At 34.5% G+C, this 12,761-nt stretch overlaps 1 protein-coding gene across 1 annotated transcript in view; it reads right to left on the bottom strand.

Moving 5' to 3' along the window:
- ERCC4 (ERCC excision repair 4, endonuclease catalytic subunit) overlaps positions 1 to 12,761 on the bottom strand; it is a 41,840-nt gene that overhangs the window by 22,414 nt on the left and 6,665 nt on the right. Inside the window, exons 5-6 of the mRNA XM_027839489.1 lie at positions 1,347 to 1,527; positions 98 to 226 (exon numbers count right to left, since the gene is read on the bottom strand). Coding sequence (XP_027695290.1) covers positions 98 to 226; positions 1,347 to 1,527 — 310 coding nt within the window. The remainder of the gene's footprint in view (positions 1 to 97; positions 227 to 1,346; positions 1,528 to 12,761) is intronic.

Below are 12,761 nucleotides of genomic sequence, written 5' to 3'. Positions count from 1 at the left end.
TTTTCAGCAAACAACACATATAAATAAAACTCAATTTGGATTTCAATAGAGGAGTCACTTTTTTTTAAGAAGTCACTTTTAGAAGCATATACAATACCTTGGCCTTCTTTTATGTCTATTTTTTCAGTCATTTTGCACTTTTTATTCATTCTGGTATCTGGAACGTGATAAACTCTTGCTCGAGCATTTACAAACATTGAAGTACTAGAGTCGAGAAACAGCCACCCTAAAAGGAGAAGACAGACTTACATTTAGGTTTATATCATACACTTACAAGACATTTACAAAGTCTTCGATGATTTCCCCACCATAATCTGCTTTAGTTTTAAGATATACAATTAACCCCGAATTTTGAATACATAGTTGCCATTCTACTCTCTTTGATGCTGAAGTCATCATTGCCATCAGTCTTCAATACTTAATCAGCCCTTTCTGCTCCAGGCCCTATCATGGTTTTGCTGGTTCTGGTTCTTTCTATGCTCAGAACCTCAGTGCAAGAGCCTCTGCTCCTCTGAACCAAAGTACCACTGCAACAGGCTCACGAACCCTACCTTACAGCATGTGGTACTACAGCCTCTGCCTCTTCTTTCCTTTAGTCTTTGCCTCCTAGTTAGTGGATGTACCAAAGCAGAAGCCAGAGAAAGGATAGACCTATTCCTGGTGTCCTAGGTTTGAATCTGTAATGTTTTCTCATCAAAAAAAATAATGCTAGAAATGATGTTTAGGAACAAGTGAAATACCATATATTTATGTATATATACGTATCTTAACTACATACATATGCCTATATTTACGTGCACACATCTTAACTACATATTACAAACACACCCACATCCTAACTACAAAGCAATATAAAAATATTGCCATAAAAGTATTATTAGGTTCTACAACATTATTAACTTTATAGCAAGGCTACCTTATCAGTTATATAGACTGCTGGTGGTTGGTATGAGAACTGAACTATCATTTTACAAATATTATTCCTATTCAAAAATTCACTGTATCAAAAAACAAAAAGAATACTTATAAAAGAAGAATTTTGGGAACAAAACCATTTTATAAGTTGGGGACTGCTTGTACTATATTCACATAGTCTTTTCTGGGAATAAAATGTTAGCTTCTAATGTGAATATTTAGTATTGCACAGAACAGAAGTTAAGTAGGAGGAAACATCAGCCACCAGCAAAACCTCCATCCTTATGCTGTGAATCTAATTTGAAGTTTTAGGACAGTATGTGGGTTCGGTATAACATTCCCCCTTCATTCCCGGAATAGGCAAAGCTCAACCTTTACGTTCTATTCTCAAAACAATTTAAATAGTAATATTCATAATTTTCATTTCCCACCTGAATTCTGGCCAAAGGCTTTCTCAGTTGCCCTCAAAGATTCCAGAAGATTAAGAAATGTGACACAGTCATACTGAGAGAGATACTGTAGCAAAGTCCGTAGTATCTTCAAATCCTGTACCAAAGATTTAGTCTTTGCTCCAAGCTGATGCCACAGAGGATCTAAATAGTGACGAATTGTCTAAAAATAAAAATGAAAATTTGCATTGTTGCTACAGTATGTTCAACATAGCTTTTAGCACAAATACATGTTAGTTCATATGCTTCTATGAAAACATTTTTTTTAGTTTCAAAAGTAATACATGGCATCAGTGACCCTGGTTATTTATCTCACGGTCACAATTAGTGATTCTATAGAGAGTAAACTCTTAAACATGCATACTGAAGGAGGGTAAGAGAGGTATTAAATAATCTAAAAATCATTATTTAGATTAGAAGATAGTAAAAGGAAAAGTTAGTCAAGACATATACATTTATGATACTTATACACTGACAACCCTAGCATGGACTTTCCTGGGATGGCCATCCTACTGAAGATCTGGAACCTGGCTAGGCAATGAAAAATAGAAAAATGCAGACAGGCCCAAAGGTAGATAATTCATTTGAGCATAATAGTGATCGTGGTATTTTTGTATGCATAGTTAAAATTATATTTTTATATTTCATTTATATAAAATATATTACACATTACATATACATTTTACATAAAATTAGTTTTTAAAAATGTAATATATGTGACTTGTACTGGAAAGGGTTAACTTAAAAACAAGCAATTTGGAAAAGTAAAATTCTACAAACTCTAAAGAGCTCCAAAAGGAGCTTTCAAAATGATTTCCTTTGGGAAGAATCACAGATCATAGATTCAGAGCTGGAAGTAACCCTAGAGGAGATATAATAAAACTCCCTGATTTTATAGATGTGAATACTGAGGGCAGGGCCACGGACTCCAGGGCCTCTATTTAAAGAGACGGCTCAGCAGTTTGCTCCCCCCTGCCCCCATTGCCCACCAGTTATATTGCTTTATGATTTCTTTGGAACTCTCTATCAGGTCTCAATGTCAAGTACCTTCTCTTTTACCCCCTCTTCCCCCACCCTGCTTTTAGATTGTAAGTTTCCGGAAGGCACGGACTGCCTTGATTTTTATTTGTATTTGTATCTCTTGTGCTTAGCCCAGTGCCTAGCACATAGTAAGTGCTTAATGTTTATTAACTGATTGAGGGTCTGAATACTGAGGGCCAGGTTTAAATGACTTGACCAAGGTAATACAGGCAGTAAGTGGCAAAGCTAGTAGTCAAACATAGATCCTCTAACTATAAATCTAGTGCTTTTTCTACCATATGACCCTATAAAATAAAGCATAGCTCTCTTTTCCCTGGTGACTTTAAAGTGATGGAGAAGAAATACTACAGGTCTCTAGGTGGAATAGAGGTGGTAGCAATGGCATCAGCCTTTTCTCCTCAGCTGACCTCCACGTGGCTATGAACATACGGCATCTCTGGTAGTTCGTATAGAAGTATTGGATCTCGTCAACTTTGAAAGGTTCAAAGAGCCATCCGTGGTCCCCTTAACAATGGGAATTAGTAGCATCAGTAGCTGAGTCTAGTGAGGAACCAGCCCTGAGCACTAGCCTACTTGATCCACTCCAGCAGTAAACTGACCTGGTAGCTGAGACACAACATCTTGTAACCAAGAGAATATGACCTTGGCTTTGCCACACACAGAAATAAACTTGGTGGGGAAGAATGTTTTTCAGCAGTTCCTTTAAGTTTGATTTCATTCTCTGTAAGGAGAGTATTCTCTTGGTTTAGTCAATAACAGTAAGAACTTAATATGTGCCAAGCATTGTGGAGTGGCTGAACAAACTGTGACTTATGAATATAGTGTAATTTTGTGCTGTTAAGAAACAATAAATATGAAGAAACATGAGAAGATAAGCATGAAATGATACAGTGAAAAAAGCAGAACCAGGAGAACATACTGATTTAATGTAAAATTTTTCTAATTGCTAAGAGATGGGTAAACTCAGATGAAATGCTATGACCAATCTTGGTTCCAGAGAAAAGACGATGAAACACATTTCTCTCCTCTTGGTGGAGAAACAAGGGAACAGGGATATAGATTGACACATACGCTGTCAGAACTAGCTACTCTGTTGGTTTTAATTAATTTTTTCTTTGTTAAATGGGAAAGTTTAAGAAGTCATACTGGGAAACAAACAACTTTGATACTAAAAAAAGAGGCAGCAATAAAATTTAACAGAAAAAAGCTTTAGTTCAACAAACATTTTTTCAACAGCATTTCTTTCTTTTTAAAAATGTTTTATTGATGCCTTTTGTTGGCTAGTCAGTCAACAAGCATTTGCTACGTGTCAGGCACTGTGCTAAGTGCTGGGGATACAAAGAAAGGCAAAAATAGTCTTGTTGCCAAGGAGCTCATATTTTAATGGGGGTGGTGGTGGTGGTGGAGAAAATATATAAATAACTAGGTATATTCAAGATACATATTTAATAGATAGAATGTAACATCAGAGAAGGCTTTAGCAGCTGAGGGAGACTGGGAATGGCCTCTTACAGGTGAGATTTGAGCTGAGCCACACAAGAAGCCAAGGAAACAAACAAATAGAGTTAAGGAGGAAGAGCATTCTAGGAATGGAGATAACCTTAATTCTGAGCCTCCATAACTAGAAAAATAGTGGTGTCCCTGACAATAGGGAAAGGGGCTTTAGGGAGAAAGGTAGTAAGTTTTGCTTTGGACTTGTTGAGTTTGAGATATCTATAGGATATTTAGTTAGAGATGTGCAAAAAGCAATTAATGATGCAGGACTAGAGCTCAAGAAAGAGACTAGGGCTAGATATATAGTTCTGCCTATATATCATATGCATAAATAACTGATAATATGATAGATGAACCCATAGGAGCTGATCACCAACTGAGCTAGTACAAAGGAGACTAAGGACAGAACGTTGGAGGGATACCCACAGTTAATAAGCATGTCATAGATGAATATAAAGTAAAGAAGACTGAGAGAGAGCAATCAGATAGGTAAGAGGCGAACCAAAAGAGAAGAGTGTGCTATAAAAGCAGATAGGATAGAGTGGGTGGTGATCACTAGCATCAAAGGCTGAAAAGAGATAAAAAAGGATGGGGATTGAGAAAAGGCTATTAATTAGACTTGGCAATTTTTGGACAGAGAAGTTTCAATTAAAGGATGAGGTCAGAAGCCAGGTTACAGAGGGTTCAGAATAGAGTGAGATGGCAAGAAGTGAAGGCATTCACCATAGAAGGCTTTCTCAAGGAATTTTGGGATGGTTGGGTTAAGTGAGGATTTTTAAAGATGAGGGAGACATGGATTTATTTGTAGGCAGCAAAGGATGGGGACCAGTACATAATAAGAGAGAGGGAGAGAATATTAGAGAGTGGAGACGATTGTGAAGGCAATTTGCTGGAGAAGATGGGATAAATGGGGCATGTAGAGGACAAGGCAAAAGGCTACCTCTTCAGGCATTTCCTATTTTACCACCAAACTGAATCCTCTCTTTTAACAAAGAAAAACAATTACACAAAACATCCAATACAAACATTGTGTTTGACAACATATATACAATAATCTATCCTGGTTAATCCCCCACCTCTCTGCCATCAGGATAAAGTATATTTAATTATCTTTTCTTTAGTACCTTCACTTGTTTTTCAATTAGTCAAATGAAATTCACTTCCAGTGATTTTTTTCATTTACATTGTTGTAGTCATTCTGTACTTTCTTTTGGTTCTGATTATATTGCTTTGTATCAATTCATAGAAATCTTCCCATGTTTCCCTGAATTTCTCATTTCTTTGTGTACAACAGTATTTGATTAACATAGGTTTTTTCAGACATTCCCCAACTGATAGTCAACCAACCAATTTGTTTCCAGTTCTCTGTTAACAGAAAACGTGCTGCTACGAATTTGTGGTATATAGTGGACCAATGTTTCTCTTTTTGACCTTGAAGAACATGCCCAATGGTGGGATTTTTAGGTCAGAGTTTACTTTTCTTCCATAATTCTAAACTGAAACCCAGAATTAATGTACTATTTCCCGGTGCCACCAACAGTGTAGTGTAGTATGCCTGGTTCCCCACAGCCTCTCCAACACTGAATGTTTCCATCTTTTTTCACTTTTGTTAATTTGCATGGAATAAGGTTAAACCATAGGTTCCCAGATTGGACAATACCACCCCTGGGGAGGTGCTAGAACAATGGGGGGGTTTGGCACAGTAGTAGTCTTGGGTACAATTGGGGCAATTGGGCAGTAAATAAAAATAAGGGGGCAGTGGAAGCATAAAGAAGATAAGAAAAATTTCAAAAACTGTTTGTACATATTTCATCTGTTGCGTAACAGAGTTAAAGCCATAGGGATTATATTATTTTTCAAATAAACACACAAAATGCAAGCTATAACTGATCAGTGGTCAAGTCTGCCAATAGGTCTTAACAAGCAGGTGTTGGCAGGCAAGCATGTCACACATTGTCTGGAAGTCCAACATGGATTGGCAGGAGTATGTGTGAGTGTAACGACTTGTTTACAATACTATACTATAGTTACATGATGTAAAATTGTGTCATCAAAATTTCAATGCAAGAAAAGCCCACAAATTTACAATAAATTATTAAATTTAAGACGTGTCATTTTAAAAAATATATTTTATATTTTTTGAAATGATGCAAATTTCAGAAAAACTGTTAAAGGATTCAAGAAAGTAGATTGGGGGGGGCACTGAGTAATTTTTTTTTTCTTTTTTGAAAAGGGGATGGTAGGCCAAATAAGTTTGGGAACCTCTGGTCCAAACCTAATTGATGACAAACCACTTTCCAGTTTTTCCAGTAGTTTTTGTCAAATGGGGATCTGTTCCCCAGATTTATTTCTGTAATTTATGTTCCTGGGTTTATCAAATGTTGGACTACTGTTTCCAATTGCTTCTTTTTTCTACTTACCTAATTTGTTCCACTGATCTATTAAAAAATAACACTAATATATAGTGTGAAGACTGGCCTAGGTTCCCTTCAGTACTTTTCTCATTATTTCCCTTGACATTCCAGAACTTTGGTTATTTTAAATGAATTTTATTAATCAGTTTAGATCAAAAAGGTATCTTCTTGGTAATTTGATTGTTTCAACACTAAATATACAAATCAATTTAGGTAGTATTTTCATTTTAATTTTTACAAAGTCTAATCACAAGCTAAAACTATTTCTCCAATTTGTAATTTCTTTACTTCTGTCAATGTTTTATAGTTAATATTATATAAATATTGTATGTAGGTTAACTCACAGAAATTTTTATTAATTTTAGTTATTTTGAATTTATTCCTAGTATTATATAGAAGTACTCATGATTTCTGTGGATTTTGCATTCTGCAATTCTGATGTAGCTATTAATCATTTCAATCAGTTTTTTCACTGATCCTCCCATGTTTTCTAAGTTTAACCATTATATCATCTGTAAATGGGGACAGATTTGTCTCCTTGCTGCTGAAGCCTATCTATTTGGTTTTATTCACATCTTACTGCTATAGTGTTTCCAGAAATAGATTCAATCATAATGGGGAAAGGAGGTACCCTGGCTTTATTCCTGTTCTCGCCAGGAAATATTCTAGTGTTTCTTTGTTGCAAACTATGCTAACTCTTGGTTTTGAATATATGCTTTTAATTAATCACATAGAGAATGGCCTATCCATGACTATGCTTTTAGGATTTTTGACATAAATGAGTGATGTATTTTGTCAAAGCGTTTTTATGTATCCACTGAAATAATCATGTATTTTTTATTACCTTTTTCATTTATATGATTATGCTGCTAGTTATTTTTCTAATAATGAACCATCCTCGCATTCTTGCTATAATTTAGTCATACAAAATTACTTTCAAAATAAAATTCTATAGTCTCCTTGCAAGATTTTATTTAAAAAATTTTTTTTTGCATAGAAATTCATTAGTGAATTTAGTATACAGATTTCTTTTTCTTATTTGTCTCTCCCTTATTTGAATATCAGGACCATATTTTTCTCATTAAAAAAAATTTGGTAGAATGACCTCTACCTCTATTTTTGAGACTAATTTTGTATAGACATTAATTGCTCTTTAAATAACTGATAGAATTAACTTGTATGTATATTCAGCCTGGAATAATTTTCTTTTGGCATTTCATTTATTGCTTCCTCAATTTCTTATTCTTATATTAGATTAAGATCTCTGTGTTTTGTTTAGGTATTCTGACCTTTGTAAATATTAATTTCCTTAGACTTCTCAGTTTTAATTGCATATAATTAATTGTGCTATTAGCTTCTTATACTTTTTAATTTCAATTTTGTTGTGAAATTACCTTGTCTATCTTTTATTCTGATAATCTGATTTTTTTTTCCTTTTTCTTAATCAGGTGTGATAGTGGTTTATTAATTTGGCTAATCTTAAAAAAAATAACAGCTTAGCATGGAGGCAAGATGGCAGATTAGGGGCAGCAACTCAGCTGCGCTCTCTCAACATTCCCTTCCAAATAAATTTAAAATAACACCTCAAATCAAATTTTGGAGTGGCAGAGCCAACAAAAGGTCAGGATGAGACATTATTCCGGCCTAAGAAAACTTAGGTTGGCAGGGGAAGTCTGTGGCACTAGAGTAGAATTTTGTCCAGAGCCTAGTTACGCAGTGGCGGCAATAAGTGCAACAGCTTCTGGAGTGCTCAGCCCAGAGACAGTAAGGAGGTCAAAAGTCAGACAATTGGCCAGAAAGACATTATAGGGGTCCTTTGCTGGCATTGGGTACAGCTGGCGCTGATTCACAATTCTCTTGCTGATATGCAGTTCTGGGTTGCAGTTCTAAGGTGGAGAGGAGCACTGGTGGTTAGACATCAGGGAGCAGGGTACCTGGTCTCAGTTCCAAGGCAAAGAGTGCTAGCATTTGTGGTTGTAGCGGGGACCAGGGATCTTTCCTGGGTAAAGACCAGAGTACAGACCAAGTGAGCAGTGACCATACCTCTCCCAGGCCCACACCACCTTGGAAGAACCAAAAACTTGAAGACCCCCTGAATTAGGTCTAAAAACAGCAGTATGAAAAAACCTGAAGCTTAGAACAGTGCCTCCCCACTCCAAGGTGAGCAAAGCCCAATTTAAACATAAAGTTCAAAGTCAAGAAATAGGCTAGAAAAATGAGAAAGCAACAAATAAAGAATTTGAACATAAACAGCTACTTTGGAGGCAGGGAAGACCAAGATATAAACTCAGAAGACAATAATGTGAAAACAGCAACAAATAAAGCTTCAAAGAAAAATGCTAATTGTATCCAAACCCAACAAGAATTCTTGGAAGAGTTAAAGAAACAGATAAGAGTGGTAGAGGAAAAATTGGAAAAAGAAATGAGAGTGACACAAGAAAGTTTGGTAAAAGATGCACAAAAAGAAAACTGAAGGGGCAGCTAGGTGTTGCACTGGATAGAGCACTGGCCCTAGAGTCAGGAGGATCTGAGTTCAAATCTGACATCAAGACACTTGACACTTACTAGCTGTGTGACCCTGGGCAATCACTTAACCCCATTACCTAGCAAAAAAAAACAAAACAAAACAAAAAACAAAAACAAAAATCCAACCACAAAACTGAAGAAAATAACATCTTAAAAAACCAGAATTGGCCAAGTGGAAAAAGAGGTACAAAAATTCACTAAAGAACTCTTTACAAAGCAGAATTAGTGAAATGGAAAAAGAGGCACAAAATCTCATTGAAGAAAATAATTATTTAAAAATTAGAATTGAGCAAGTGGAAGCTAATGACTCCATGAGACATCAAGAAATAATAAAACAAAGTCAAAAGATGAAAAAAAAGATGAAAAGATAAAAAAATAGAAGAAAATGTGGAATATCTCATCAGAAAAACAATTGACCTAGAAAATAGATTGAGGAGAGATAATTTAAGAATTATTGGTCTACTTGAAAGCCATTATCAAAGAAAGAATCTAGAAATCATATTTCAAGAAATTTTCCAGGAAAAGTACCCTGATATCCTAGAACCTTTGCAATAGTTGTGGGAAAGGGTAGAAGGAAGAGTAGTTGCAACTCAAAATTTAAAAAGAAAAGAATACTAAAAAGAAATAATTTAAATATAAACAAAAAGTTTTTTTTTGTATTGGCCCTACAGTAATTTTTGTTTCCAATTTTCTCCATTTCTCCTGATTTTCAAGATTCCTTTATATATATTTTAAGGTTGTTTACTTAGTCTTTTAAAGTTGCATGCTCTGTCCATAGATCCTTTCTTTTTCTATTATGTTAATACGGACTTTCAGAGATGTGAATTTTCGTCAAAGGCCTGCAATAGTTTTGTCCTAAAAGTTGTGGTACGTTGTTTTACTGTTATTATTATTATTTATTGTTTCTATGATTAGTTATTTGATCTAATCATTCATGATGTCATTACTCTCCACTTCAGTCTGTATGTTTTGTTTGTATTTCCTTTCTAAAAAGTTACTCATTTATTGTGCTTTGATTTGTAAAGGATATGTTTACTATAGTCGCCTTTGAAAATTTATGATTAATCTTTGCTCTGAAACATGATCAATTTATGCACAGATACTGTAGCATGCTAAGACATATGTCTTATTATTTCCATTCAGAAGTTACCAAAAGTTAGACAAATCTAGTTTATTCAACTATAATATAGCGTAATCCAAGAATAATACTGATTTGATCAGATCTGTAATATCTTCATTATTTAATTTTCTGTTGGATTTACCCAGGTCTAAAGGAGGAACATTAACATTCTTCTATTATTGTGTTACTATCAGAATCTTCTTGCAATTCTCTTAATTTTTCTTTTATGAATTTATCGGTTACGTCATTTAGTGCATATACATTTAATAAAATTATTTTAAAATTGTCTTTGTGGCTTTTAAACACAATGCAGTCTTTCTTGATTTAATTTTTTTATTATTTCCTAATCTGAGATTATAATGACAAACTCTACATTTTTAAGAGTCAACTGGGGCAGCTAGGTGGTGTGGTGGATAGAGCACTGGCCCTGGAGTCAGGAGGACCTGAGTTCAAATTTGGTCTCAGACACATAATACTTACCAGCTGTGTGACCCTGGGCAAGTCACTTAACCCCACTGCCTAGTAAAAAAAAAAAAGTCAACTAAAGCAGAATAGATTTTGTTCTATCCCCTTGTTTTCAATGTTTCTTCTATAAAATTGTTGCTTTTCCCCCTTCTTCTAATCTTTTTTATATTTCTTGGGAAATTTACTCCATTAATATTTAGGGTTATAATTATTAAATGTTTTCTTATACTATGTACTTATATAAATATATATGCAGTATGGCATATTAGATAGAGTTGGCCTTAGAGTTAGGAAGATCTGGGTTCAAGTCCTGTCTGATCTATACTGGCTGTTTGACTCTGGACAAATTATTTATTCTTTTGGTGCCCCCAGGCAGTTACTTCCTAAGGTGTAGATCTTCATTGGAAGAAAAAATTCCATACCAGCAGTTCACTATACCTTTGAAATCATAGGTCCAAAAAATACCAAATTACACACACACACACACACATACAAATACAAATTTATCTCCTCCTTTATGCTAGCATTTAGTCTCTTCCATTCATTTTGCTTATACTAATTTGAATCCAATCTCTTCCTAGTTCCCAGCTAAAATCTCACCTTCCTCAAGAAACCTTTTCCTATCCTCCTCAATGCTAGTGCTTTTCCTTAGATAATCTTAGAGATTATCTTCAATGTATACATACCCTGTATATATCTTGTTTTTACATCGTTCTTTGTAGTTGTTTGCCCCGTTAGACTGTCAGCTTCTTGAGAGCAGGGACTGTTTTTTACCTTTCTTCAAATTACTTGTGCTTGCCACAGTGCTTGGCACAGAATAAGTGCTTATAAATGCTTGTTGCTTGCTTGCTTCCTCTTCCCAATTCTCCCTCCCTCTTCCCCGCCCCCTTCCAAAGCTTCTTGGGTTTACTTTTATTACTATTATTCTCTCTCTTAAGTTTGTTCAACCCTTCCCTTTCCTTACTGAGATAAATACCTAATCTTCCTTCCCTGACCTATCACATCTATTATTATGTTTCAGTGATTTCAGTGATTCAGTCATTAATTTCTAATGACTCACTTTTTATGAATTAAAAAGAAAACAAACGTGTTATTTGTTGTAGGGGGGGTAAATGCATTCCTAAGTAACCCTTATTCTGCTATCTTCCAGGGATTCTCTTTAAGTATTTTATAGAAAGTCACTTTATAAAAATGATTACCTATGTCCTGTTCCTAAATGCTTATTTTAAGGGATGCAAAGGTTTGATTCAGTGTATATCAATAAAAAGAATACACAATATAAAAATAAATTCTTTTAAAGTTGCTAAAAAATGTTTAACATAACTTTTACAAAAAACATTACCACTGCCGTCACTACATGGCATTATTTTAGCTTTTAATCAAATGAACACTGGGCAGGAGAACATTTCAGTTATACGCCTCTTTTGAAGAACTCCAAAAGACAAGTTATGGCCATATATAGACTTGGTTACAAAAAGGCTCCCTAAAACAGCACTTCAGCTTTTCCAAGTCTGAGAGATGATAAAAAGCAAGCCAGCCCACAACAGAGAGATATATCAATTGTATTTTGTACAACATGAATGAAAATACATGTACTTTTCATTAGCATGCACCAAATGATTAAAAAAGCACATGGAAATAGAACATTTGTAACATAAACATCCCAGTTAAGTGACTTTCTATGAAATACTCTGAAGGAGAGGAATATTGAAGTTGCTTAACCCAAACATTTACTTCCAATGATAAACAGATTATTCAAATAAAGGAATTAAAAGTAATTTTCCCTACCAACATTTAAGAAAAATATAGTAACCAGGAAATAAAAAATTAGCTATATAGCTTAATATTCTAAAACTCATGTTTTAGTTAAAATTAACCTATGATTAAAATGAACTATAAAAACTATACCTGAAAGGTATAAAAATATTACATTCACTTCTATTATTTTCACAAAAGATTATTAGATAAAAGAAATATTCCTGTAAATAAATATTCCTTTCTCACCAAGTCAGTAATTTTAAAAGACAGCCTCTCACTTTTCTCCACACTAAAACTCACCAATTCTGTTTATTCTTAAGAGAAAAGAGAAACACAGATGAATATAGTGTTATAAAGTTGCCCTAATGTAATATTCTCCCCTACCTGTCCTGCACATATTTAAACTATGCAGGTTTTTTTTTGTAAAAGCAAATATCACATTGTTAAATAACAAAACACCATCATTTCTTCTTTTAATTAGACTTAAATTAGAGGACAAACAAATCATTAGTATTCTTGCCAACACCCAAACTGCTATACCAGCATCCTTATATATGGATTTCAGTATATTGTTACTTT

The sequence above is a fragment of the Vombatus ursinus genome, unplaced genomic scaffold (genome assembly GCF_900497805.2).
Source record: "Vombatus ursinus unplaced genomic scaffold, bare-nosed wombat genome assembly UNPS02014832.1, whole genome shotgun sequence".
Taxonomy (NCBI): Eukaryota; Metazoa; Chordata; class Mammalia; order Diprotodontia; family Vombatidae; genus Vombatus; species Vombatus ursinus.
This window is presented reverse-complemented; position numbering and strand designations above follow the sequence as displayed.